General features: G+C 35.8%; 1 protein-coding gene across 2 annotated transcripts in view; it reads right to left on the bottom strand.

The window, feature by feature from the left end:
* The window catches only part of ADAM2 (ADAM metallopeptidase domain 2), a 73,081-nt gene extending 61,451 nt beyond the window's left edge, over positions 1–11,630 (bottom strand). Inside the window, exons 1-3 of one of the 2 annotated variants that reach the window (XM_032288129.1) lie at positions 11,576–11,630; positions 10,844–10,920; positions 7,956–8,011 (exon numbers count right to left, since the gene is read on the bottom strand). In XM_032288129.1, the coding sequence (XP_032144020.1) occupies positions 7,956–8,011; positions 10,844–10,920; positions 11,576–11,630 (188 nt within the window). Of the gene's footprint in view, positions 1–7,955; positions 9,129–10,843; positions 10,921–11,575 lie in introns of those variants that run through there. The other variant, XR_004271948.1, reaches the window with a different exon arrangement.
* Positions 11,631–26,448: the final 14,818 nt, after the last annotated feature.

The following is a 26,448-nucleotide window of genomic DNA, read 5'->3' as shown; positions in this document are numbered from 1 at the left end:
TGTTGGCCCTTCCTGGAAAGTTCTGCAACATACTTCATTGTTCTTCATCTACTTCAAGTCTTTGCTTATACATCAACTTCCCAATGAGGCTTACCTTGAAAATTTTATTTAAAATGTCAACTTGTGTAATCACCAAAGCATAGGATTTTTAAAACACACTCTAAGGTTGCACTATAGTTTTTGCTCAAGCATATATTACCTTCTCACATTCTTTCTACTCTATTTATTCATTATATAATTGTTAGTCACATTTGATGATAATATAAACTCAGAGATTTGTATCTATTTTGTTACTAATACTAACGTACCCCAAGCATTAGTAATGTTTGCCAAAGTTACATAAAAAGTTAAGCTAATCTCTGAAGATCAGAGCATTTTTTTTTCAAAATTGATGCTACAACATCAAAAAGCTGTAAGTCAAGTAGGATAAAGGGAAATAAAAGTCAAATGTAAATATATCATCAAAAGAAAAAAAAAAGACTAATAAAAACCCAGATAAACTTTAAAGATCTTTAAAATATCAAGAAAAAAGAATGTTACCTTTGAAGAAACACATAATACTTAATAAACAAATTAACAAATAATACAGGTATTTCAGCAATAGAAAAGAAAAAAAAAGCCAGAAAACAATGGAATGGTGATTTAAAAGGCAAAGGACATCTTTTTCAAAGATATCTCATATGATATTTCACATGAATTTTAGGATTTTTTTTATTTCCCTTTCTGTGAAAACTGTCATTAGAATTTTGAGAGGGTTTACCCTGAATCTGTAGATTGCTTTGGGTATTATGGACATTTTAGCAATATTAATTTTTCCAGTTCATGAACATGATTTATCTATTTATTGTTTCCCTTCATTTCTTTTAACAATGTTTTATAGCTTTCAGTGTACAGATCTTTTACCTCCTGAGTTAAATTTGTCTAAATAGCCAAAACAATCTTGATCAAAATGAACACAGCTAGAGGCATCATACTACCTGATTTCAAATTATACTATATAGCCATAGTAACCAAAACAGCATGGTGCTGGTATAAAAATGAATGGAACAATAAGATATAAGAGAAATAAAACAACAGACCAGGGGCAGTGGCTCATGCCTATAATCCTAGTACTTTGGAAGGAAAGGCAGGCAGATCACCTGAGGCCAGGAGTTCGAGACCAGCCTGACCAACATGGAGAGACCCTGTCCCTACTAAAAATGCAAAATTAGCTGGGTATAGTGGCACATGCCTGTAATCCCAGCTACTCAGAAGGCTGAGGCAGGGGAATCACTTGAATCAGGGAGGCAGAGGTTACAGTGAGCCAAGATTGCCCCATTGCACTCCAGCCTCAGCAATAAGGTAAAACTCCATCTCAAAAAGAAACAAAAAATAAAACCCAAAACAAAACAAACAAACAAACAAAAAACACACACATTACAGTCAGTTGGGGTTTGACAAAATTGTCAAGAAGACACAATAGGGAAAGGACAGGCTCTTCAATGAAATCACATGTAGAAAACTGGACACCCACATGCAGAAAAACAAAATTGGATCCTATCACATACCATATTTAAAAAAAATAAATAAACCATCAAAATGGATTAAAATTTAACCATAGTAGCTGCTATGCTAAAATTACTAGAAGAAAGCATAGAGGAAATGCTTGACATTGGCCTACGTGATGATATTTTGGCTATGACTACAAAAACAAAACTAAACAAAAGCTAGGCAAATGGGAGCACAGAAAATTTAAAAGCTTCTGTACAGCAAAGGAAAAAATCAACACCACAAAGAGACAACCTACAGAATGGGAGAAAAGATTTGCAAACTATACATCTAATAAGGGGTCAAAATCCAAAATGTATAAGGAACACAAAACAACTCAACAGCAAAAAAACAAAAATTGAAAATGAGCAAAATACCTAAACAGACTTTCTCAAAAGAAGACATTTAAATGGCCAAGAGGTATATGAAAAAATGCTCATTATCACTAATCATCCAAAAAGTGTATATTAAAGCCACAATGAGATAACCCCTTACTCCTGTTTAATTGGCTATTATCAAAAAGACAGAAGATAACAAGTGTTGACAAGGAAGTGGAGAAAAGGGAACACTTACACAATGTTAGTGAAAATGTAAATTAATACAACAATTAATAATGAGGTTTCTCAAAATGTTAAAAGTAGAACTGCTGCATGATTCAGCAAAATATGTGAAATTCAGAAAGAAAAATATTACCGGATCTCATTTATAAGGAAAGTCTAAGAAATTCAAACTCATAGAAGCAGGGAGTAGAATGGTGGCTTTTAGGAGCTGAGAGTGGGAAAATGGGAGAGGATGGTCAAAAGGAAGAAAGTTTCATTAGAATGAATAAGCTCTAGAGAGCTTTTGTACAACAAGTTAACTGTAGTTAATAATGTTTTATACTTGAAAATTGCTAAGGGATTAGATCTCAAGTATTCTTAACCACAAATAAAGCTAAGTATTTGAAGTGATGGATATGTTCATTGGCTTCATCATTTCACAATGAATGCCTATCTAAAAATATGTTGTAAACTGTTAATATATATAATTATTTCCTGTCGATTAGACCTTTATATAGCTGGAGGGGGAAGAATATAATTAAATAAAGATTTAATGACAAATAAAAACACATATAATTTAAACAAGTAGTCTTATAATAGAAATACATTAATAATTTCTGAGATATATCAAAATTAACTCCAGATGAAAGCACCAAAATGCAGGGAGAACTAAAGAGGACCAGAATTGGTAAATTTTGGTTAAATTAAAATGAATACTGACTTTGTAAAAAAATAGTAATATTTCATGGGGATTTAAAAGTATACAGGCTTGTGATGTATGAAAAAAATAATGAAGGGGAAGCAGAGGGTAAAGGGAGTTAGATATTTAAGGATCTAAAAATACATGGTAATTGGTAGGAGGAATAATTTGTAATAGACTCAATTACTCAAGAGTCGATATGTTGGCACAGAGAAACTACTAGAAGAGTAAAGGAATGTATGACAGAGAATTTAATTGAGGGATAATGTATGATATAAATTAATAGATTCAATCAAATACAGGCAATGAAGATAAAAGAAGAATATAAAACAAAAGATAAAAGAGAAAAAATATAATGATTCCAAAATGACGTGAAAATTCAAACAATCAAGAAGAGTAAGCACACCTTAAAATTGAAGGACAACTCTGGTTATGAAAACCTATTATAAAGTCATAGTAATTAAAACCATGACATTTGGACAGACAGACAGGGTCTAAGAAAGACCATACAAAGAAAGAGAAGAGAACAAAGAATCCAGAGACTTCTTTATATACAATCATTTAATTTATAACAAAGATTACATTATAGTGCAGTGAAGAAGTATCACTTTTTTATTGGGCTGGGTCCAGCACAGCACAAATAATTGCCAAAGCATCTATGATGAGGAAAAAGGTGAAAAGACTATCTTTAGGCTATCAAGATTTATTATAAATAGACAACCAGACCAAAAGGTTTAATTAAGAGCCTGGAAACAAATAAAACCATATATAAATGTATAATATATAACCATCCTGACACAGAAGACATATACAGAAAGAAAATTCATAGAACTCTTGAAACATTTGAAAAATCACATATAGAAAAACTAAATTGGTTGTCTACCTTACAGCATATTCAAAAGCCAATTTCTCTTTCAACAAAGACCTGAATGTGAAAGGCAAAACTAAAAATATTTTAGAGGATTATATAAGATTTAGTTAGTCACGGCCTTGGAGTAAGAAAGGATTTCTTATACAAGATACAAATATAACTTACCATAATGGAAGAATTATCTTTACCAAATACCGTAAGTGTGAAAACACAGGGAAAGAAAAGGTCAGATTAGAAATATCTTTTAACAGAGAATAAATGTCTTAAACAGGCACTTCACAGGGAAGAAATTCCATATGGCTGACTGCTGTATTTAAAAAGTTAGAGAAATTATTTACAGTCAGAGAAATACATATTAAATTATTTACAGTTAGAGAAATACATATTAAATCACAGTAGTATATAAGTATATAATCAGCATTTAAAACTTAAAACATCTACGACTATTAATAGAATGCATATTTCAAAGGGGTGTATAAATTAGTATAATGCTTTGGAGGAAATGTACGGTAATTATAAAAATGCATGTAGCTTAATCCATATATATTTTAACATTACCAAACTAGGCAGGAACAAAATGTTCAAAATAAGATTAAAAAAATTGTTGTATAATCATGAAATTGGATGCTATACAGTAATAAAAATGAATACATTGGAATTAATTGCAACAACATTGAAAAATCTCACAAACATTATTTTAAGTGACTAAAACTAGAAAAATAATCATAATTCATTTATTTAGTTAAAAAACAGACAAAAAGAAGCCACATTAGCTAGGATAATAAATTCTATAATGATTTATTTTCCTCTGGGTACACACCCAGGCGTGGAATTACTGGATCAAATGATAGGTCTACTTTCTTGGAAATCACCACTAAAGAACTTATTCATGTAACCAACACCACCTGTTCCCAAAAAACTATTGAAAAAAAATTTTTTTTAAAGAAAAGAAAAAATAAAACAACTAAAATGACCAAGAAAAAATAAATAAATTCTAAATAAAATCAAGGAAATTTATCACAACAATCCAGAAAAGTAATAAGGACTGAGGGGCTGTTATAGGAAATGACAAATAGTCAGATGGTTACATAGATGCTCACTTCATGACACTTATTTAACTGTATAAACATGTTTTGTTTTTAATTTATGCCAATTTTATTATACAATGAACATAAAAAAATTAAAGATAATTGAAAGTAATTCTTATGACAGAAGGGACTTATTTCCCTGTTTCCATCACTACTCTTGATATTGAAATAACTAATAAACAATCATTCTCAAATACAGGACTACACTATAATAAACTGGTCAACAGGTTATATCCAGCTGATAGATTATTTTTGAAAATAAAGTGATATTGCAAAATAGCCACACCCATCATTTGCATATTGTTTATGGCACTTTTACAAAAGAAAAGTGGAGTGATTGCAAGAGGCTATATAGAGCTCAAAGTCCAAAATATTTACTATCTCCTCTTTGCCAAAAAAATTTCCTGATTCCATTATATTATAGGGTTCATGGGAATGATCAAAGCAATAGAAACAAAGACTGGTAACAGCTGAAAGAGTGAGCAGGTGAAGCTGTGCAAAGCAAGACAGAATGTGGATCAGAATCATGCCTTAAGCATAGATGGTTTAATGTCCTCTGGTCATTAGCATAAAAACACATTATTTGGGCCAATAGCCCCCAGCCTCAGAATACACTGATGCAAGCCTTATATAAAAGGAATAGAGCTAGAAATTTCCTCTGCAAGTTACTAACAAACACACATAAAAAATCAAAACTTGCTTCTGTCATCTCAGTGTTCGTTTCATCCCCAAATTTATATTTTGAAACCTAATCACCAATATGGTGGTTTTAGGAGGTGGAATTTTAGGGAGATGATCAGGTCACAAGGCTGGAACTGTTCTGAATGGGATTGCCCTCCTTATAAAAAAGGCCTCAGAGAGTTGACCTACTCCTTCCACCATGTGAGGGCACAGCACGAAGGAACCATTTATGAACCAGGAAATGAACTTTCACCAGACACTGAATCTGCCAGTGCCTTGACCTTGGACTTCCCAGCCTCTAGAACTGTAAGAAATAAATCTTTGTTGTTTATAAGCTACCTAGTCTATGGTATTAATATTTTGTTATAAGCAGCCCAAACAGACTAAGATGCCTGCTGTACACAGACCCTGGACAAAAGGATGTTACTCAATACTAACCAAGGCAAAAATAGCATCACTTGCAAAAATGAAAACCCTAAACTGTATCTCAGGGAGATGTGAAATGGATTCCGAGCAGCCCTATTATTACTGAATCCCTGAGCTGAAAAAGCATGTAAACTTTTGACCCAGTTAACTGTCGTTGCAGGAAGCAAGCAGAAGCATCCACAAAACCACCCTCACGGAGAGGTCTCCACAACGCAAAAAAATTAGAGGATGATGGAAGATAAGGTTCACTCAAAAAAGCTCATCAGTGATGATTTCAAACATATGGAAAAGTCCAAAACTTGAAAATCTGGAGAAATCCTGTAGAAAAATAGCAATAATCAGGTAAACTATGAAACTTAAGAATAAATGTTGTAATGCTGAAACAGATAAAAGACAGAGATAAAATCCATAAAAGATTTACAAAATATAAATTTGTCAATTTGTGTAGAAATCCTAAAAATATAGTCATTGAAAAAATTCTTGAAGAGACTAGACATACGTGGAGTAAAATGGAAATTGCCCAGAGTAAAGCACAAAATCAGGAATAACAAGAAATGTGAATGAGTACATAGAAATATGTGATAGATAAGTGAGTCAAAAATTGCTGACTTTGGAGAACAAAATAATGATTCACTAAAATTTATGTTAAGGGGGCCCCAATGTATATCCAATAGCATTCCAGGAAAAGTTAGCAGAGTGAGAAAAAAGAAGAGTTAAACTTAAAAATTGACAAGAATCTCCAGGATTGAAGCAAGGATGTTAATTCTCAAATTGAAAATTCAGAGTCCTTCGAGATGTAAACAAAAAGAAATCAATGACTAGCATGTCATAGACAAACCACAGCATCTTAAAAGATACCAGAAGTACTCATCGGCATTGGTGTTACTCTAAATATCCTACTAACCTGGATCTCTTCTCAAGTTTCTCAGGAACACAATGTGCAATGTGATAAAACTGATTCCTGGTGTTCTTATTTTGTATATTTGAAAGCCCTTGGAGATGGTCATGTTGCCAGGAAAAGGCACAGTTTGGTGCTAGCTCTGCACACATTCCAGGCCTCCTTGTCTTTTGAAAGTAAATGTCATATCACCCTGGATATCTGTAAACTGTTGGCCATACCTGAAACTAGTTACCAAGATACCCTGGGTAGGGACTGGCAGGGCTTGAGGGAGACCACTAACAATGGTCACCAAAGGCTTCAGTATTCCACCAGGGGGGCTACCCAACAAGGCTTTATGTTGTTCCATCCCATAATATTATATACTTTATTCTCATCTGATGCAGGTAAAATGTAAAAAGAGTGAAAGCTTTGAATTTTACTTTTATTATAGATTTGGTCATTCATTTCTAAAATGAGTTGTAACATTCTATTTCTTGCTACTTTATTGATATTTTACAATAATGTTTTGAATGTTTTTGAACCAAGAGCTTTTCTGCAACTGCTCTTGAATTTACAAATATCTGGTGATTCTGTGATTAAGGCTTTGTAATTACATTCTAATTTTATTGTGCTAGTCACTGAGAATGTGGTTACTATTCAAGAGATTTTTTATTTTAGCATGTGATTTTATTTCTTAAGTACCTTTTCACCACTTGTGTGCAAGAAAATAGCCACATTATTTTTAAGGTATACAGTATGTGATTCATCCATTACATCACCATAAATCGTACTGTATATTTTATACTTTTTTTTAGTAGAAAAAAGAATTTAAGAAATCTGTTAGTTACATTTTAATTCAGGTATTCTTATATGTCTAATTATACTTTACATATTTTGACTATATTCAACATTTATAAATACTGTATCTGTGATGCAGAAAGTAATTTCACAGGATGCTTTACTACTGATCCCTAATTTGCTCTCAGTCTCATCACTTGGTATTCTAAAGTCACACCTGTTGGTGAGATTCTATCTGAGTTTGCTCTATGTACTTCTTCCAGAAGGCAGCACTTTTTTTCTTCAGAAAAAGGTAATTTTGAGTCTTATTTTTACGTTATTTCTTCAAACTAGTACCATCTATCTTAGAAAACATTTTCTGAAATTTATGAAGTATAAAAATATTGCAGCTATGAATCCTAAAACTGATACAAAGAAAATTGATAAAATAATGATGATTACCTACTTTTGCATTAAATTCACAGTGTATGGTTTCCCTTCAATTACAATTTTGTAGGATACCTGGCGAGTACATTGAAAATGCAAAGAAAATGAGAAAAATGTTAGAAAAGATATATATCATTTTACATTAATGATAATTACACTAAAATACATTCATAAAATAAAAAGAAAAAATAAGAATGCTGATTTATCTTAATGGCATTTGACATTATAACTCTAAATTTCATAATAAAATAATGAATAAAATAATTTATATACCTATTTGTTCATTTTGAAATGTGTATGTTGATTGCACATCCTGAAACTTCATTGAATTCATCTGTTTGACCTCACAGTTTTTTGGCGGAGTCTGGGGTTTTCTATGTATAGGATCATGTCATGTGCTAACAAAGATAATTTTACTTCCTTCTGATTTTGGATACCGTTTATATCTTTTTCTCTGCCCTTGATAATCAGTACTACTAGTACTACGTTGAGAGTGGAAATTCTTGTCTGGCACCACATCTTAAAGTAAAAGCTTTTAGTTCCTTTCCAATAGCTATGTTGTTAACTATGAGTTTTTCATAACTGGCCTTAATTATATTCACGTATCTTCCTTCTATACTGTTAAAAGTTTTTAATCAAGAAAGGATGTTAAGTCTTTATGGAATTCTCTTTTGGGATCTCCTGGTGTTTTCATACCCACATTCGTCTATGCTCAGATTCCTTGTTCTTACAAGGACATCAGTATTAGAACCGATTCTATTCTAGTAAGCTCATTTTAATTGTATTAACTCTTTATAGACTCTGCCTCCAAATATACTTATATTCTGAGGTACCAGGGGTTAGAATTTCAACAAATAAACTCTTCTTTGGATTTGGTACACCTGTTCTGAAGACTCAACTTTTTAAAGTCATTTCTCAGTTAAAATATTTTTACTATTACCTCTTCTTCTCTTCCCTCGATTTGAGGAATGCCAATTTCTCTACGCTTAAGCTTCTAATTCTTACCTTTTCTCTTAGTCTTTCATATGTTGCATTTTGTCTCTTCAGTTCTCTCTGTTCTACTCTTAATTCCTGACTTTTATATTTTCATACTACATTTTCCACTTTTGGAAATTACATTCAGTTATTTTGAAAAATCTAGTAATTTTAGGTTGAATATTCTTTTGATTTTTAGTCTTTACTAATTGTAATAATTTAAAATGTACATTGTTTCATATTATGTTTGTAGTATTTGTTGAATTAATAAGCATAGCAGCCTCACTGAGTTAAAAAATACTATTAATTCATTACTTTGTATCTGGCACTATTCTAGGCAAGAATAATACAGACATTAACAAAATAGACCATGTTTTTCCCTCATGAACTTGACAGTTGAAAACGGGCATTTATTTTTTACTTTACTTGTTGCAAATTACTGTAACAATCAAGTTATTCTTGTTTGAAGATATTTCTCTCCAGAGATTCTCTGCTTATTTTCTAATATAATTAACATCTCCATAATACTTTTACATTAAAAAGCTTTTGTAAAATATTGTTGAAAACCTCACTGCTGGCTGGGCGTGGTGGCTCACGCCTATAATCCCAGCACTTCGGGAGGTCGAGGCGGGTGGATCACAAGGTCAAGAGATCGAGACCATCCTGGTCAACATGGTGAAACCTGGTCTCTACTAAAAATACAAAAAATGAGCTGGGCACGGTGGCATGTGCCTGTAGTCCCAGCTACTAGGGAGGCTGAGGCAGGAGAATTGCTTGAACCCAGGAGGCGGAGGTTTCGGTGAGTGGAGATTGCGCCATTGCACTCCAACCTGGGTAACAAGAGTGAAACTCCGTCTCAAAATAAAACAAAAAACAAAACCCTCACTGCTTATTTTTCTATTTAAATGATTTGTTTTATTAATAGATATGTATTCCTTTTAACATCTAAAGCTATAATGTCTGTATTAGGATGACAAATGGATATTTGCTAAGGAAATGTTTGCATTTAAATTACTAGAACATCCGCCACTAAACCAAAAAAAAAAAAAAAAGATTGATGCCTCAAGAAACACATTCCACATCAGAAATGGATTCTAGAACTTAGTGAAAATGACAAGAAGCTTTTATATTCGAATTTAAAAAAGAGAATAATAATTCTCAACTAAAATAATCTAAAACAGCCTGAAAGGAACAGTCCTAATCATTAACATAGTTGCAATCAGGGCTAAAATATCATTAATATAACACATCATTAATTTAAGGGATCATCATATCCCATATAAGCAAGCCAAGGCTTACTTAACACCAATTACAAAAAATTCCTCCAAATACAGACGGAACGGTGAGTGAGAACAGAATCTCTAGGATGATCAAGCCAATGATTATTCAAAGACATCCGAGAGGGAGACAGGTTCAGAAAATGAGTTTGGGGTTTTTCTATCCAGCATCACTGCACCATTATTTCCGTGAAACATTGTTGTTCCTATTTCGTTTTCAAAAGGGCTTTTCCATCCAGGGAAAATTGAGCATAAATATAAAATTCAACGGGTGTGCATGAATGAAAAATGGCAGATTAACTTCTTAGAAACAAAATATTTACATAATTATTTTTATTATTATTTTGAGAAGAAGTCTCCCTCTGTCACCCAGGCTGGAGTGCAGTATTGTGATCTCGGATCACATCAACCTCCGCCTCCTGGGTTCAAGCGATTCTTCTGCCTCAGCCTCTGGAGTAGCTGGGATTACAGGCCCACACCACCATGCCCGGTATTTTTAGTAGAGATGGGTTTTCACTATATTGGCCAGGCTAGTCTCGAACTCCAGACCTCGTGATTTGCCTGCCTCAGCCTCCCAACATGCTTGGGTTACAGGTGTGAGCCACGGCGTCCAGCCATGATTTTTAATTAGTAAATAATGTTAGTGATTCATTACCTGTGATTCGATTCCTTCCTTTGTTATTGACCGTATTTTCTCTGGAACTGTAATTTGCACAGGTAGATTACCAAAATCTGCAGGGTGCAAAATGTTTTATTAGAACACTACCCGTCATCTCAGAGCTTGTTTTATGAGCTTTTCATCTAAATCTTTAATCTCTATTTTATATGCTGCCTCTCATTTTTATTATCTTTTGAAATAACCTCAATTCCCATTTCGTTCTAAAATTACAAGATTTTGTTTCTGCTTGTTTGTTTATTGATTTTTTATTTTATTTTTTTATTGTTTATTTTTTTAAAAAAAGAAATAGGTATACTTCTTTAGGATTATTACCCTGTAGGTGGGATCTGGTGATCTTGGGTCAATAGGTTCAAGCCCTTCAGGATAAATAAACTCACTCTGGATCCTTCGACTAGAGAGTACAAAAGTTGGGTCTCAACCTTTACTCTTGTGAAAAATGCAAAGCATGATCTGAAACTACAATTCTGAAGCATCCACTTAAAGCCTGGGACATCCCATCTTTCCTAGGTTTCCAGGACATGTGGGAAAGCCCTTATCCCATGTGGATTTTGGTTGGGGAAGGCGGCAATGTCGGGGTGAGCGCAGAGTTGCAGAGTTGGAAACCCCACAGGAAAGCATCCTTCCAGGGATGTCCAGTGTAACCTGGAGGCGAAGGGAGAGTACCGCTGAGGGACCCAAAATGTCAGAGGAGGGGTTTTTTTTGCTTACTCCTATCCATCCGCAGCCCACCGAGCCCGCTGAGCAGAAACAAGACTCGCCACATGGCTGGAAGTCCTGGGTCCCCGCCGGAATAATGGCAGTTGGTGGTTACAGGGCAGTTGGGAGCGCGAGATGACGCCCCAGCCACGCAGCCTGCAAGAAGCAGGCGTCTGGGAAAGCCCAGGCGGGCTGAGGCTGGGTGCGCTGCGCTGTGGAACCTGCGAGGCCCCGGGCCCTGTCTCTTGCAGACAAGGACTCCACTGGACGTGACGCCTAATTAAGGCAACAACAACAAAATCACTTCCAACAGCCGAGGAATAGGAAGATTCATAAACATTTCTTAAGTAAAATTTTAATCGAACATATATAAACATGTTTATAGTCAATCATAGGGTCACAGATTAATTAATATTAAAGTGAAAAAAAGTGTAATTAGTACCACGACGAAGAAAAGAAAAAGAATCACCCAAATCCCCAGATTCCCACCTCACGACCGTGACTTCTAACAACCGAAGACTAGTTTTATCTGTTTTTGAACTTTTCACAAATAGAAGCGATTACCATGTACTCTTTCATGTTTGGGTTCTTTTAGTAGGATGATTGTAAGGTTCATCCAAAGCATTAGTTCTGTTTTATACTCATTGGTGTATATTACAAATTCAATAAATTTAACACATTTGTTTTTCCATTTTGCTATTAGTGAACATTTGCTTTGTTTATTGTTCCAGCTATTAAAAATAATATTTAGCTATAAACGTTCTTCTACATGCCTTTTGGTGTAATAACTAAGGATTTCTACTGGGTATATTTCTAGAGTGTAGTTACTGGATCACAGTGTACGTGTTGGTAGATGCTTCCAAAAAGTTTTCCAAGACTGTACTGATTTATACTCCCACCAGAAGTGTATGAAAATTCCACTTCCTCCACATCAGTGCCTACACTTGTTTTCCTCCCCTTTCTGTCCTTCATTTTAGTCATCTCGGTTTCAGTTTGCATTTTCATGGTGGTTAATGAACTTTAGCACAATTTTATCTGTTTATTGCCATTTTATATCGCTTCTTTGGTAAATACCTTTTTGATACTTCGGTCCATTTTCTAATTGGGTTGCCTTGTCTCTTCCTTAATGTATGTACAATCTGTTGATTCATTAAATATATGATTTTTATGTGGGATATAATGATTGCAAATAACTTGTATACGGGGGCTTGTTTTTTCACTTTTAATAGATTTTTGTAGATACAAATTTGTCTTATTCAGAAATTTTATTTTATTTCAAATGTGATGAGGTTTTCAATAGTACGTATTTTATCACAGATATTAAATTTTATCAAATGCATTTTTCTGCATAAATGATGTGATCGTATAGTTTTCTCCATTTTTTGTTAATATGATAAAATTACTGATTTTTCAGTGTTAAAACAAACTTGCATTTCTGGCATATACCATATTTGGCTATCATGTATCACTCTTGCATATTTTCCTGGTTTGATTTTCTAGTATTTTGTTTTGCATTTTTGTATTCATATTAGTAAAGATATTTCTCTGTAATGTTCTTTCAATGTAATGAACTTGCCAATTTTTGTATCAGAGACATGTTGCTCTCACAAAAGAAATTAAGAAGCCGGGCGCGGTGGCTCATGCCTGTAATCCCAGCACTTTGGGAGGCCGAGGTGAGTGGATCACGAGGTCAAGAGATCGAGACCATCCTGGTCAACATGGTGAAACCCCGTCTCTACTAAAAATATAAAAAATTAGCTGGGCATGGTGGCACATGCCTGTAATCCCAGCTACTCAGGAGGCTGAGGCAGGAGAATTGCCTGAACCCAGGAGACGGAGGATGCGGTGAGCCAAGATCACGCCATTGCACTCCAGCCTGGGTAAAAAGAGCGAAAATCCCTCTCAAAAAAAAAAAAAAAAAAGGAAATTAACAAATGTTATATCTTCCTTTACTTTTTGAAATAGTGTAATGCTGTCAATATTTATTCTTTTAATGTTTCTTAGCACTTGGAAATGGAGTGGTTATGACCTGGAGTTTTCTTTCTTTTTTTTTTTTCTTTTTTAAAGACGGGGTTTCACCAAGTTGGTCAGGCTGGTCTTGAACTCCCGACCTCATGTGATCCGCCCGCCTTGGCCTCCAAAGTGCTTGGATTACAGGTGTGAGCCACCACGCCCGGCCAGTGACCTGGAGTTTTCTTTGTGAGAAGATTTGTTTACTTGTTTATCTAATTTCTTTTAAACTTTCAGATTATTTTTATTTTTGTGTTGGTTTAAGAAAGTAATGTTGCTTACAGAATTTGTCTGTTTCTTCAGACTTACTAAACTATTGACAAAAGCTGTTTATTAATACCTTCCTCTCTTCTATCAACCTTTTAAGGTGTATAGCATCTGCAGACATATCCCTTCATTCATTCTCAATATTGATAATTTGTGACATTTCTCTTTATGTGGGGTAAATAGTTCTTGGAATTTATGATTTTTATTAAGTTTTACAGAACTCAGTTTTGGATTCCTTTTCTTTTTTCTATTTTATGTTTTCTGCTTTGTTGATTCTTATTCTTGTGTTCTTTTCCTTTTTTGTTCTTTGGGGATAATGTTCTTTTTCTAGCTTCTAAGATTGGAAGTTTATATTATTTACTTTAAATGTTTCTTCTTTGTAACCTATGCTTTTAAAACTATCAATTTCCACCAATTTCCAAATTTCTATCTGTTCACTACTTCAACCTCACCAATGTATTCTTATACTTGATTTCGATATACTTTACTTTCAATAATATTCAATTCTAAATGTTTTCTAACTTTCATCATGATTTCTTTTTGCTCACATGTTTAGTGGTGTGAAATTCCACATATTTGAGCATGTCTGAATTACTTTTTTCTTAATGTCTAACTTAATTCCACTGTGATCATAGATTGTATTCTGAATGATTTCAAGCCACTGCAATTCACTAAGAAATGATTCCTTAGCCATTAGATGGCTAAAATTTGTATGTAACTATGTAAGTATAGTAAAAACAAATGCATGAAACACTGATTTGAGATAGTCTTTGTTCTACCATTAAGTCACTGTTTTCAGAACAGCTCACCAGTTTAAAGTTCATAAACTTGATCAGCCTAAAAACTCAATTGCAAGGTTTAAGCTATTCTGCCTGTGGCTTTAAGCACATAGTAAGGTATATTCTTTGAGACTCTACTTCTAGAGATATTTTCAGAGTTCCTTTTAAACCTCATGTTACCAATTTCAGCTTGCCATCTTAATTAATTATACAGCCAATTGCTAAGTTACAGTCCTGATATCATCAAGATTCCTTTAAGGAAAGAGCACTTCAAAGCAGTATTACACTCCTTCATACCTAATACTTTAAACACTGTTTACTGATAAATCAGGTAAACAAAGAAAAGCTTCAGTATGGTAGAGACCACATAATTCAGCCACCTGATCTAAGTTTACTAATAGAGAGCTGAGATTGGAGCCCTGATTCTGGCATTAAAAACTTTTTCTGCGCAGCCCATAAATACAGTAAGTGACATGGCTTACTCAGCTTATCTTCTACAAAACCTTGAAATAGCTTTAATTAAGTCTAATCTTGAGCCCACAGCTCACTGCCTAGGATATTAGCTTACGGCAATGAACAAGCAGACTTCCAAATGATGACCTCACTGCTTGACCAAGACAGACAGAAACAGAAAAAATTAGAAAAGATAAAAATTAGAAAAATAAAAAGAAAATAAAAAGAAAAATAAAAAAAATTAGAAAGATAAAAAGAAAAAATAAGTGAGAAAAAAAGGACTAGGAGAGATCAGAGAAAGATACAGAAAGCAGGACTAAAGAAAAAGTATAAAAAGAAAAGAGAGAGTCAGAAAGAGAGAGACAAACAGAAAAAGGCAAAGAGAAAGAGAGGCACAGAAAGCAAGACAAAGGACGTGAAGTAGAAGTAGAGAAAATATTAAGGAAGTTATAGATATAAGAATGCACCTTTAGTAGGGAAGGTTATAAAACAAAGACAGTTAAGACATGTTGAAGTCTATGAAAGTTGTGAAAAATATTACAGGAAAGAATTTGTGCAGGAAATGTGTAATTTTTGTTTTAAAAAGTCTAAGCCAGTTTTAAAACACTGACTGCAAAAGAAATTCTGTGTGTAAACATATTGGTTAACAGTTAAAGGAGTTCGAGACCAGCCTGACCAACATGGAGAAACCCCGTCTCTACTAAAAATACGAAGTTAGCCGGGCGTGGTGGCGCACTGCTCTAAGCCCAGCAACTCGGGAGGCTGAGGCAGGAGAATCGCTTGAACCCGGGAGGTGGAGGTTTCGGTGAGCCGAGATCGTGTCATTGTACATCAGCCTAGGCAACAAGAGCAAAACTCCCACTCAAAAAAAAAAAAAAAAGTTAAAGAAGTATCATCTAGTTTTTCCATTAACTAGACATTAAAATATAGCACAAGTGTTTCATAAAGCACTAACCTGCTCTTTTACGAAGATTATAAAATGTCTCTTAGCACAGGCACAAACACTAAAATTTCAAGTATCCCAGCACCAGCCTGGAGACTACATCATCGAAGGATGGAAAGAAGAAAAAACTTGAGCCAGCCTGAGAGATCCTGCAAGAGACGATGCAACGTCCTCAAATGAAGGCTGCTCAGAAGGCTAGGCAAATCCAGCTTAGGATTTGTTTCTTTTTTATTCTTTCACTCTGCCTGCAACCTGTACTTTCTACACTCTATCAAGCCATCTTCTAAGCTACAACACCCCCTTCCCAGCTTCTAATAACTACTGCTTAACTAAAAGAAGTTAACATACTCCCAGTGAAGTTTCTCAATAATGGCATACAGTAAGCTGAAATGTCAAGTAACGTTACAAGTCCAACACAACAGATTCAGTTACACTTACAGCCTTTATAGTCTCAGCCACAGTCATCCTGGCAACTACCAGCGTGGCAATGCCATCCATTACTGAGTCAGTACAAACAGCTGCTTTTGTAGATAATCTGGCCGAAAATGACAGAAAGGTGTGCAAGACCGTCTCTCCTAGTTAGACCCCCATTCCTAAGAGTCAGTCTTTGACTGGAAAAAATGTTGCTAATTGTACTCATAATTGTCTTATGTTATTTGTTAATTCTAGGATGCAAAGCTGAAATAAAAGCAGTGACTGCATCACCTGACAGACACAATGACCGCCTCCCCTGACAGACCCACGGCTGAACGCATCAGTGGCCGATAGACAACAGAGCCTAATACTGTTAATAGGAAAAAGGGGGATATGTTGGGATTCATTCAGAGTGGCTGGCAAAATATTAGGGAAAGTTATAGATTATAATCTCAAACCTTTTGGAAGGCTGAAAGGTTTAATGGAATGGGCTGAAGGCAGCCAGTTCATTATGTTAGAACTGTAAGTCACAGGGTAAAAGATAGGAACAATGAAGCTTCCCCAGTTAAGTCTGTTTACCCCACATTCCTTTGTCTATGTTTATGCATGCAATCTTTGTGCTGTATGGCCCTCTCAGGGGGAGGTCAAAGGGGAATTACCCATTAATGGTGTTTACTCTGGGCCCCCCAGGAGCCTAAAGCTTTTATCATTCATAAAACCATTCTTTTATCCATGTTAATTATCTGCAAGCATGTTGACTTAGAACTTCTGTTATTAAATCTGTATGGAATAAATGCAAGGGAGGACAGGAAGTAGTGGTTGGTTAGCTGCAATTGCCCTCTGAAAGCAGCTGATGACCATCCCTAGCCCACTCAAAATCACCGCACTGGGTGTGAGAGCATATTTATCCATTCATCATTGAGTCAGGGTCTGCAGGACAGACCTTTACAGGTGGTCATCAACATCCCAGGTGGTGACCCTGACATGACACTTGCCACAATCAGGTGTTTGAGACCAGCCGGGCTAACATGGTAAAACCCTGTCTCTACTACAAATACAAAAATTAGTTGGGCGTGGTGGTGTGTACCTGTAATCCCAGCTACTGGGGAGGCTGAGGCAGGAGAATGACTTGAACCCAGGAGACAGAGGTTGCAGTGAGCCGAGATCATGCCACTGCACTCCAGCCTGGGTGACAGAGCAAGACTCTGTCTCAAAAGAAAAAGAAATCGAAGTCCAGATTTTTTCTATGACTCATGAAGCATTACCTGTTATGGGGATTCCTCTGTCCATAAACAAATCAGACAGCTACATGGAACAATGATCTTCAGACACTGGACCACAAGAGACAAGGATCTATGAAATAAGGAAAAGAAACAAGGAGAACTCTGTGATTGTCCCAGCTTAACAGAAGGAGGTAGCTCTCTCTTAATAGTAGGAGGTAGCTCTCTTTTAATAATACGAGGTAGCTCTCAGTGTATTAAAGTTTCCAAATCAAGAGAGAACTCTCACTCACAATTGCTACAAAGAGAATAAAATACCTAGGAATACAACTAACAAAGGATGTAAAGGACCTCTTCAAGGAGAACTACAAACCACTGCTCAACCAAATAAGAGAGGACACAAACAGATGGAGAAACATTCCATGCTCATGGTCAGGAAGAATGAGTATTGTGAAAATGGCCATACCGCCCAAAGTAATCTATAGATTCAATGCTATCCTCATCAAGCTACTAATGACCTTCTTCACAGAATGGGAAAAAAACACTTTAAACTTCATATGGAATCACAAAAGACCCCACATAGCCAAGACAATCCTAAAAAGAACAAAGCCAAACTTCAAACTATACTACAAGGCTACAGTAATCAAAACAGCCTGGTACTGGTACCAAAACAGAGACATAGACCAATGGAACAGAACAGAGACCCCAGAAGAAAGACCACACATGTATAACCATCTGATCTTTGACAAATCCACCAAAAACAAGCAATGGGGAAAGGACTCCATGTCTAATAAATGGTGTTGGGAAAACTGGCTAGCAACGTTCAGAAAGCAGAAGCTGGACCCCTACCTGTCACCTTACACTAAAATTAACTCCAGATGGATCAAAGATTTAAACATAAAAACACCATAAAAATACTAGAAGAAAACGTAGGCAAAACCATCCAGGACATAGGCATAGGCAAGGACTTCATGACTAAAACACCAAAAGCAATGGCAGTAAAAGCCAGAATAGACAAGTGGGATCTAATTAAACTCCAGAGCTTCTGTACAGCAAACGAAGCCATCATTAGAGTGAATTGGCAACCAACAGAATGGGAAAAAATGTTTACAATCTACCCATCTGACAAAGGGTTAATATCCAGAATCTACAAAGAACTAAAACAGCTATACAAAAAAAAAAAAAAAAAAAAAAAAAAAAAAAAAAAAACAACCCCATTCAAAAGTGGGCAAAGGATATCAACAGACACTTTTCAAAAGAGGACATCTATGAGGCCAACAAACATATGAAAAAATGCTCATTATCACTGGTCATTAGAGAAATGCAAATCAAAACCACACTAAGATATCATCTCATGTCAGTTAGAATGGTGATCATTAAAAAACCTGGAGAGAACAGATGCTGGAGAGGATGTGGAAAAATAGGAACACTTTTACACAGTTGGTGGGAGTGTAAATTAGTTCAACCATTGTGGAAGACAGTGTGGCGATTTCTCAAGGATCTAGAAATAGAAATTCCATCTGACCCAGCAATCCCATTGCTGGGTATATACCCAAAGAACTATAAATCATTCTACTATAAAGACACATGCACACGTATGTTCACTGCAGCCCTGTGTATAATAGCAAAGATCTGGAACCAACCCAAATGCCCATTAATGATAGACTGGACACAGAAAATGTGGTACATATACACCACGGAATACTACGCAGCCATAAAAAACAATGAGTTTGTGTCCTTTGTAGGGACTTGGATGAATCTGGAAACCATCATTCTCAGCAAAGTGACCCAAGAACAGAAAGCCAAGCACTGTATGTTCTCACTCATAGGTGGGTGTTGAACAATGAGAACACATGGACTCAGGGAGAGGAGCATCACACACAGAGGACAGTTGGGAGGGGTAGGGAAGAGATAACGGGGAGGGAGAAATGCCAGATATAGTATTCACCAAAAGTAAAATAAATTAAAAAAAAAAAAAAAGAAACAAGGAGAACTCTGTGATTGTCCCAGCTTAATAGCAGGAGGTAGCTCTCTCTTAATAGTAGGGGGTAGCTCTCTTTTAATAATACGAGGTAGCTCTCAAATTATTAAGGGTAAATCAAAAAAGTCTGTCATTCTAACTGAGTTGAGGAGACAAGATCAAAATGTAGAAAGGGTGAGTTGGCAGCTATTTATAAACAAATGTACCAAAGACAGGAAAACTGAACAGAGATGAAGCTTGAGAAATATGTAAAGGAGATCTCTTGAGTATTTTCCCGAGTTCTGCTCTGTGCAGGCATGGAGTGAAGTTCTGCAAAGTTAAGGAATTAGGAGAAGACCAAGCAGTTTCTATAACTCACACAAGACTATGTGAGTTATCATCTTCTAAAGTAGGGAGATATCATTAAATACCATTAAATAAGAGATATTATGTAGAGTCCTTGGAAGAGTCTTACTAGAGCAATAACAGAATCTGAAACCACCCTAATGAGCCTAAAAGTAAACCTTGAAGAAAGATCAAAGTAGGCCATTAAGAGCTTAATGCTAGAAAAACAGTCTAACACTTTTCAAGGGAATGCACTAATATCCAGCAGTCAACAACATAAATTTGCAATATCCAGCATTTAATGAAATGTTATCTGTCCCACAGAGAAGTAAAAATGGTATGACAGATTAAAAACTGTAGGCAAAGCGGCCGGGCGCGGTGGCTCAAGCCTGTAATCCCAGCACTGTGGGAGGCCGAGGCGGGTGGATCACGAGGTCAAGAGATCGAGACCATCCTGGTCAACATGGTGAAACCCCGTCTCTACTAAAAATACAAAAAATTAGCTGGGCATGGTGGCACATGCCTGTAATCCCAGCGACTCAGGAGGCTGGGGCAGGAGAATTGCCTGAACCCGGGAGGCGGAGGTTGCAGTGAGCCGAGATCGCGCCATTGCACTCCAGCCTGGGTAACAAGAGTGAAACTCCGTCTCAAAAAAAAAAAAAAAAAAAAAAAAAAAAAAAAAAAAAAAAACTGTAGGCAAAAATATATGGGAAATTGAAGACATGACCATAAAAGTGACCCAAAATGAAAAACACAGAAAGGAAAAGAAACAGTAAAAGAATGACCTAATGTTATGTCTTAGTCTGTTTTGTGCTATAACAAAACACCAAGCACTGGGCAATTTATAAATGAAAAAAAGTATTTTTCACAGTTTTAGAGGCTGGGAAGTCCACGATGGTGGGGCCTGCATCCTGTTAGGGCCCTCATGCTGTCATAACATGGTGGAATGCACCTCAGGGCAAGAGAAAGATCAAGAGAGCGACAAACTTAATTTTATTACAAAACCACTCTCACAATAACAAGCCCACTCACACGAGACGACGACATTAATTTATTCATGAGGGCAGATCCCCCATGACCTAATCACCTGTTAAGTCTTACCTGTCAACACTATTGCATAAGTTTTCAACATGTAAACTTTGGGGAACAAGTTCAAATGATTACAGTCATTAACCTTTAGGATAACATCAAGTAATCAAACTTGAGTAATTGGAGTCCTTGAGGCAGAGGAGGGGAAGCAGGAAACATATTTGGTGCAATACTAGCTGAAAATTTCCCTGTATTTGAACAATAAACTCCATATTCAAGAACCTTGGTGAATTCCAAGAAGAATAACCATAGAAAAAAGTTTTCACCACAGCCTATCAGGATCCAGTTGCTGAAAACAAGTGATAGGAAAATGTTAAAATAAGCCAAAAATGAAAATTCGCATTGCTTCCAAAACTGCAAATATAAGAATGACAGCAAATTTCTGTTCAGGAACCATGAATGTCAGAGATGAGGAAAAAACAACAAAAAACCTTAATGACTAAAAGGAAAAGAATTGTCAATCTGAAATTTTATGTTGCAGCCAAAGATATTCCTCTTTTCTTTCTTTCTCTTTTTTTCTTTTTCGAGTCGAATTCTTGCTCTGTCACCAGGCTGGAGTGCAGTGGCGGGATCTTGGCTCACTGCAAGCACCACCTCTCAGGTTCAACCAATTCTCTTGCCTCAGTCTGCCGAGTAGCTGAACTACAGGTGTGTGCCACCATGCCCAGCTAATTTTTGTATTTTTAGTAGAGACAAGATTTCACCATGTTGGCCAGGATGGTCTCGATCTCTTTCTTGCTCTCATGATCCACCTGCCTCTGCCTCCCAAAGTGCTGGGATTACAGGTGTGAGCCATCTCTCCCGGCCCAAAGGTATCTCTTTTAAAAAGTGCACTAAAACATTTACTTTTAGGCTGTGGGCCATATAATCTCTGCTTCAACTATTCAACTCTGTCATCATAATATTTAAAAAGCCATAGACAATACAGGAATAAATGTGTCTGGCTGGGTAAAAAAAATACAAACAGCAGCCAAGATGTGGTCTGTGAGATGCAGTTCCCAAATTTCCCAATTACAAAACAGATATTATCAAATTGAATTAATAAAAGCAAAACAAACTTGCATCTTGTCTACACAAAAAGATCCTATTTTAAATATAAAGACAGAGAAAGAATACAAGTAAAAAGATGAAAAAATATACACCATACAAAAAAGAATAACGCGGAAGCAGAGGTGGCTATATTCACATCACACAAAGTGGACTTAAAGGCAAGAATATTTCAAGAAGTGATTCCATAATAATAAAGGGATACATTTATCAAGCAACCATAATAATGCAAAATGTGCATGCAACTAGGAACAAAGCTCCAACAGACATGAAATAAAAACTGACAGAACTGAAAAGAGAAATAGACAAATTCACGATTATACTTAGAGATTCATTCCCATATTCTCTCCCAGTAATTAATAGAAAAAGAAAATAACCAAATATGTAGAACACTTGAAAAACATTATTGGCTGGTGGAGTGGCTCATGTCTGTAAGCCCAGCACTTGGGAAGCTAAACTGGGTGAATCACTTGAGATCAGGAGTTCAAGACCAATCTGGCCAACATGGTGAAACCCCAACTCTACTAAAAATGCAAAAATTAGCCAGGTATAGTGGCCAGCGCCTGTAGTTCCAGCTACTTGGGAGGCTGAGACAGGAGAATCACTTGAACCTGGTAGGGGGAAGTTACAGTGAGCCAAGATCATACCACTCACCCCTGCCTGGGTGACAGAGCAAGACTTTGTCTCAGAAAAAAAAAAAAAAAAAAAAAGAAAAGAAAGAAAAGGAAAACATTACCAACCAACTTAAATTAAGTGGCATGGAGTGAATTAGCAATAAGATATTGCGTGAATTTAAAAATAAACTTTCTCAGTGAATAACTGAACGTACATTATGAAAGACCATGTTATGAGCCATAAACAAAGATTCGATATGTTTAAAATGATTCAAATCATACTAAGTATGTTTTCTGGCTGTAATGAAAAAAAAACTCAAAATCTTTTAAAGAAAATTACACAATTCTAAATAAACTACAGCTCAAAATAGAAATCACCAGGAAATCTGACAAATATTTTAACTGAATAAAACTGAATATACAAGATAGCAAACTTTGATGCATGTAGGTAAAATAGTTATTGAATAAAATTTAGTTTTAAATGCTTATGTCAGAAAAAAATGCTGCAAATAAATGATCGAGATGTAATCTTAAAAATATAGAAATAGGAAAGCAAAATGAATTGAAGTGAGCAGAAGAAAGAAAATAGTGACAAATAAAAATTAGTAAACTAGAATGTGCTCAATAGAAAAATAAATTAGTGAAACCAAAACGTGGTTCTTCATCATGGACTTGATATAAACATTTAGCCAAATTCATTAGGGAAAAAAAAAAAAAAAGCAAGAAGATGCAGCTTGCTAATATCAGAAAATGGAGAAGTGAATTATTTCATATTTTACAGATAGTAAAGAAAGATAATAAATATTATAAAATGTTACGCTAATAAATGTGACAAATGTGACACCAAAAGCCACAAATTAACAAAGTCAATTCAGAAGAAAAGATTATTTGAACAGCCACTTACTTAATGAATACATAAATTAAAATCTCGTCAAAATGGCAGAAAGAAAACTTCAGACCAGATGGCTTTATGGATGAATTCCAACATTTATGGATGAGATAATGCCAACTCTACAAAAATCCTGCCAGAAAATTATGTTAAATGGAAAATAATGGTATGCTTTTTGTTCTCTTTGACCAATACATTTTAAATAATGTAAATGATGTGGAGGTAAAGGTATGACCACTTCTGGCCCATGTGAAAGTGAGAATGGGAAAAGACACCCACTGCAAAGAACAACTGTAGATGGCTTCAGCATAAGCAGCCTTGGAGAAAACTTTTTTTTTTGAAATGAACTCTCACTCTGTCACCCAGACTAGAGTGCAATGGTGTGACTGGCTCACTGCAACCTCCACCCCCAGGTTCCAGCGATTATCCTACCTCAGCCTACTGAGTAGCTGGGATTACAGGTGCCAGCCACCATGCCCGGCTGATGTTTTGTATCTTTAGTAGGGTCTCACCATGTTAGCCTGGCTGATCTCAAACTCTCGAAGTCAAGTGGTCCACCCACCTAGGCCTTCCAAAGCGCTGGAATTACAGGCTTGAGCAACCACGCCCAGCCAAAAGCAATTTAAAATGTATGATTTGTTCAATGGGCTTTCCACAAATTTCGCGTTCACACTATTGATAGAAACAAGGTTATTTTTATTCGACATTGCAGTGACGCTTTCCACAGATTCTGAGACTCTGTACAAAGTTCTAACAGTGTTGTACAGTTGTAGATTTGTAAAACTGTGACAGAGTTGTAAAGTCTGTGCAGAAAGCTCCAACAGATGTAGCATTAGCATTTTCTCTGAAACTTACGCTATTTACACTTTTCAAAACTTTTTTTGTAACAAATTTTTTGTAATAGCTTCTTCCACAATTTCATAATTTAGCCAGTATTTAACAAATGATGTTTCAAGAATCAACCATAGAACTCAAAAATCAGAAAGATGTGTTTGAAGCATCAGTACAATGGAATAAAATAGAAGACCATAATAATGTATGTAAACCAAGGTTTACAATCACCACAGTGGTAAAGCAAATGTTAAATATTTTTGTCTGTGTACATCAACTTTTCCGTGCTGGGTCACAAGTTTGAAATCATTTTCAATTTATCTACCTGTGAGGTACTCATTGAAATGTTGCAGAATTCAGACTAGAGACACCTTTCAGGTTGCAGAAGGAGTCTATTTTAGGTGTACACCGGCCTAGCTCAGATTTACATCCAAAATGGCTGAGCGCCTAGCAGAGACATGATTGACATTTTAGACATGAAGTACACAGTGGCGCAAAAACAAGTTTGCAGGTGCAGAACAAAGACAGTTTATCAAGCAATTTCAGTCACGTAACTCAGGCTGACATATGACTTTTGCTCTGCAGCACTTGTTATCTGTAGCACTCAAGGATCTAACACAGGCCTTATCTGTTGCCCTCCACGATGGCACCTAGAAGGCTGGAGCCTAGTTAGGCATTTTTCTATGACCTTCACTGTACTACAGAAACTTACAGTTATCAGCTATAGAGAATAAGAATACAAGAATTTATAAACTTATAAAACTTGCCAAGCAGGATACAATTCCACGGGAGGGGAAAGGACTCAGGGAAGTTTGCTTATAGAGAAAAATTTAATTTCTGCTTCTCTTTCCCACATTAATTTTAATTTTATATTGTTATTTTATTAATTTTTCTTTTCCCCCTTCAATATGATTTTGAAGTACAGACCAATAATGTTAATCCCTGAATTTCAGGAGTTAAGAATTTTTATCAATTTTGTCAATAATTTATAGTTTCAAAATTCTTGCTATAACTTCCTCTTTAACTTATGGGCAGTATAGTTAGAGACATTCATTGAATTATTGGGTTGATTCAAATCATACATAGTATAATACTTCGAGGTTTCAGAATCTCCATGGCAAAACAAAACTGCCCATTATCTCTTAAAAGAAGCCCTTACAGACTGCATAAGGAAAACCTTGACATTTGTATATTTGCTGAAAATAAAACACTGTCCATAACATATCAATTTTTTTCGGTAAGTTTCTCACTATCAGGGTTTGCTCTTAAACATGGTTTTGTTTATTTATTTATTTTGATTTTATTTTATTTTTTTGAAACAGCATGCAGTGGCATGCTGTTGGTGCACTGTAACCTCCGCCTTCCAAGTTCAAGCGATTATCCTGCCTTAGCCTTTCCAGTAGCTGGGATTATAGGCACCCTCCACCACACCAGTTAATTTTTGTAGTTTTAGTGGAGATGGGGTTTCACCATGTTGGCCAGGCTGGTCTCAAACTCCTGACTCAAGGGATCTGCCTGCCTCAGCCTCCCAACTTGCTGGCATTACAGGCATGAGCCACCGTGCCCAGCCTTAAACATGCTTTTGAACTGTATAAGTGATTGGGGACTTTTCTTACCATGCTCTAAGAGATAGTAAAGATACACAGATTTGGTATCTAAATCCAAAGTAGGCCGGGCATGGTGACAGGTGCCAGCAATCCCGGATACTCAGGAGGCTGAGGCAGAAAAATAACTTGAACCCAGGAGGAGGAGGTTGCAGTGAGCCAAGATCACGCCATTGTACTCCAGCCTGGGCAACAAGAGCAAAACTTTGTCTCAAAAAAAAAATCAAAAGTAATGTCTTACCATTAACAAATACAGTCTGCCAGGGTGTGGTGGACTACAACCTTAACACTTTGGGAGGCCAAGGTGGGAGGGTAGTTTGAGGCCAGGAGTTTAAGATCAGCCTGTTCAATGTGGTGAGACTCCATCTTTATTTAAAACAAAACGAAACAAATAAAAATAAACACAGATACAATGTTCAT

This window comes from Sapajus apella, unplaced genomic scaffold (assembly GCF_009761245.1).
Source record: "Sapajus apella isolate SASKATOON/1434 unplaced genomic scaffold, GSC_monkey_1.0 scaffold21, whole genome shotgun sequence".
NCBI lineage: Eukaryota > Metazoa > Chordata > Mammalia > Primates > Cebidae > Sapajus > Sapajus apella.
Note: the sequence above shows the minus strand (reverse complement) of the source record. Positions and strands in the feature narration are given on the sequence as shown.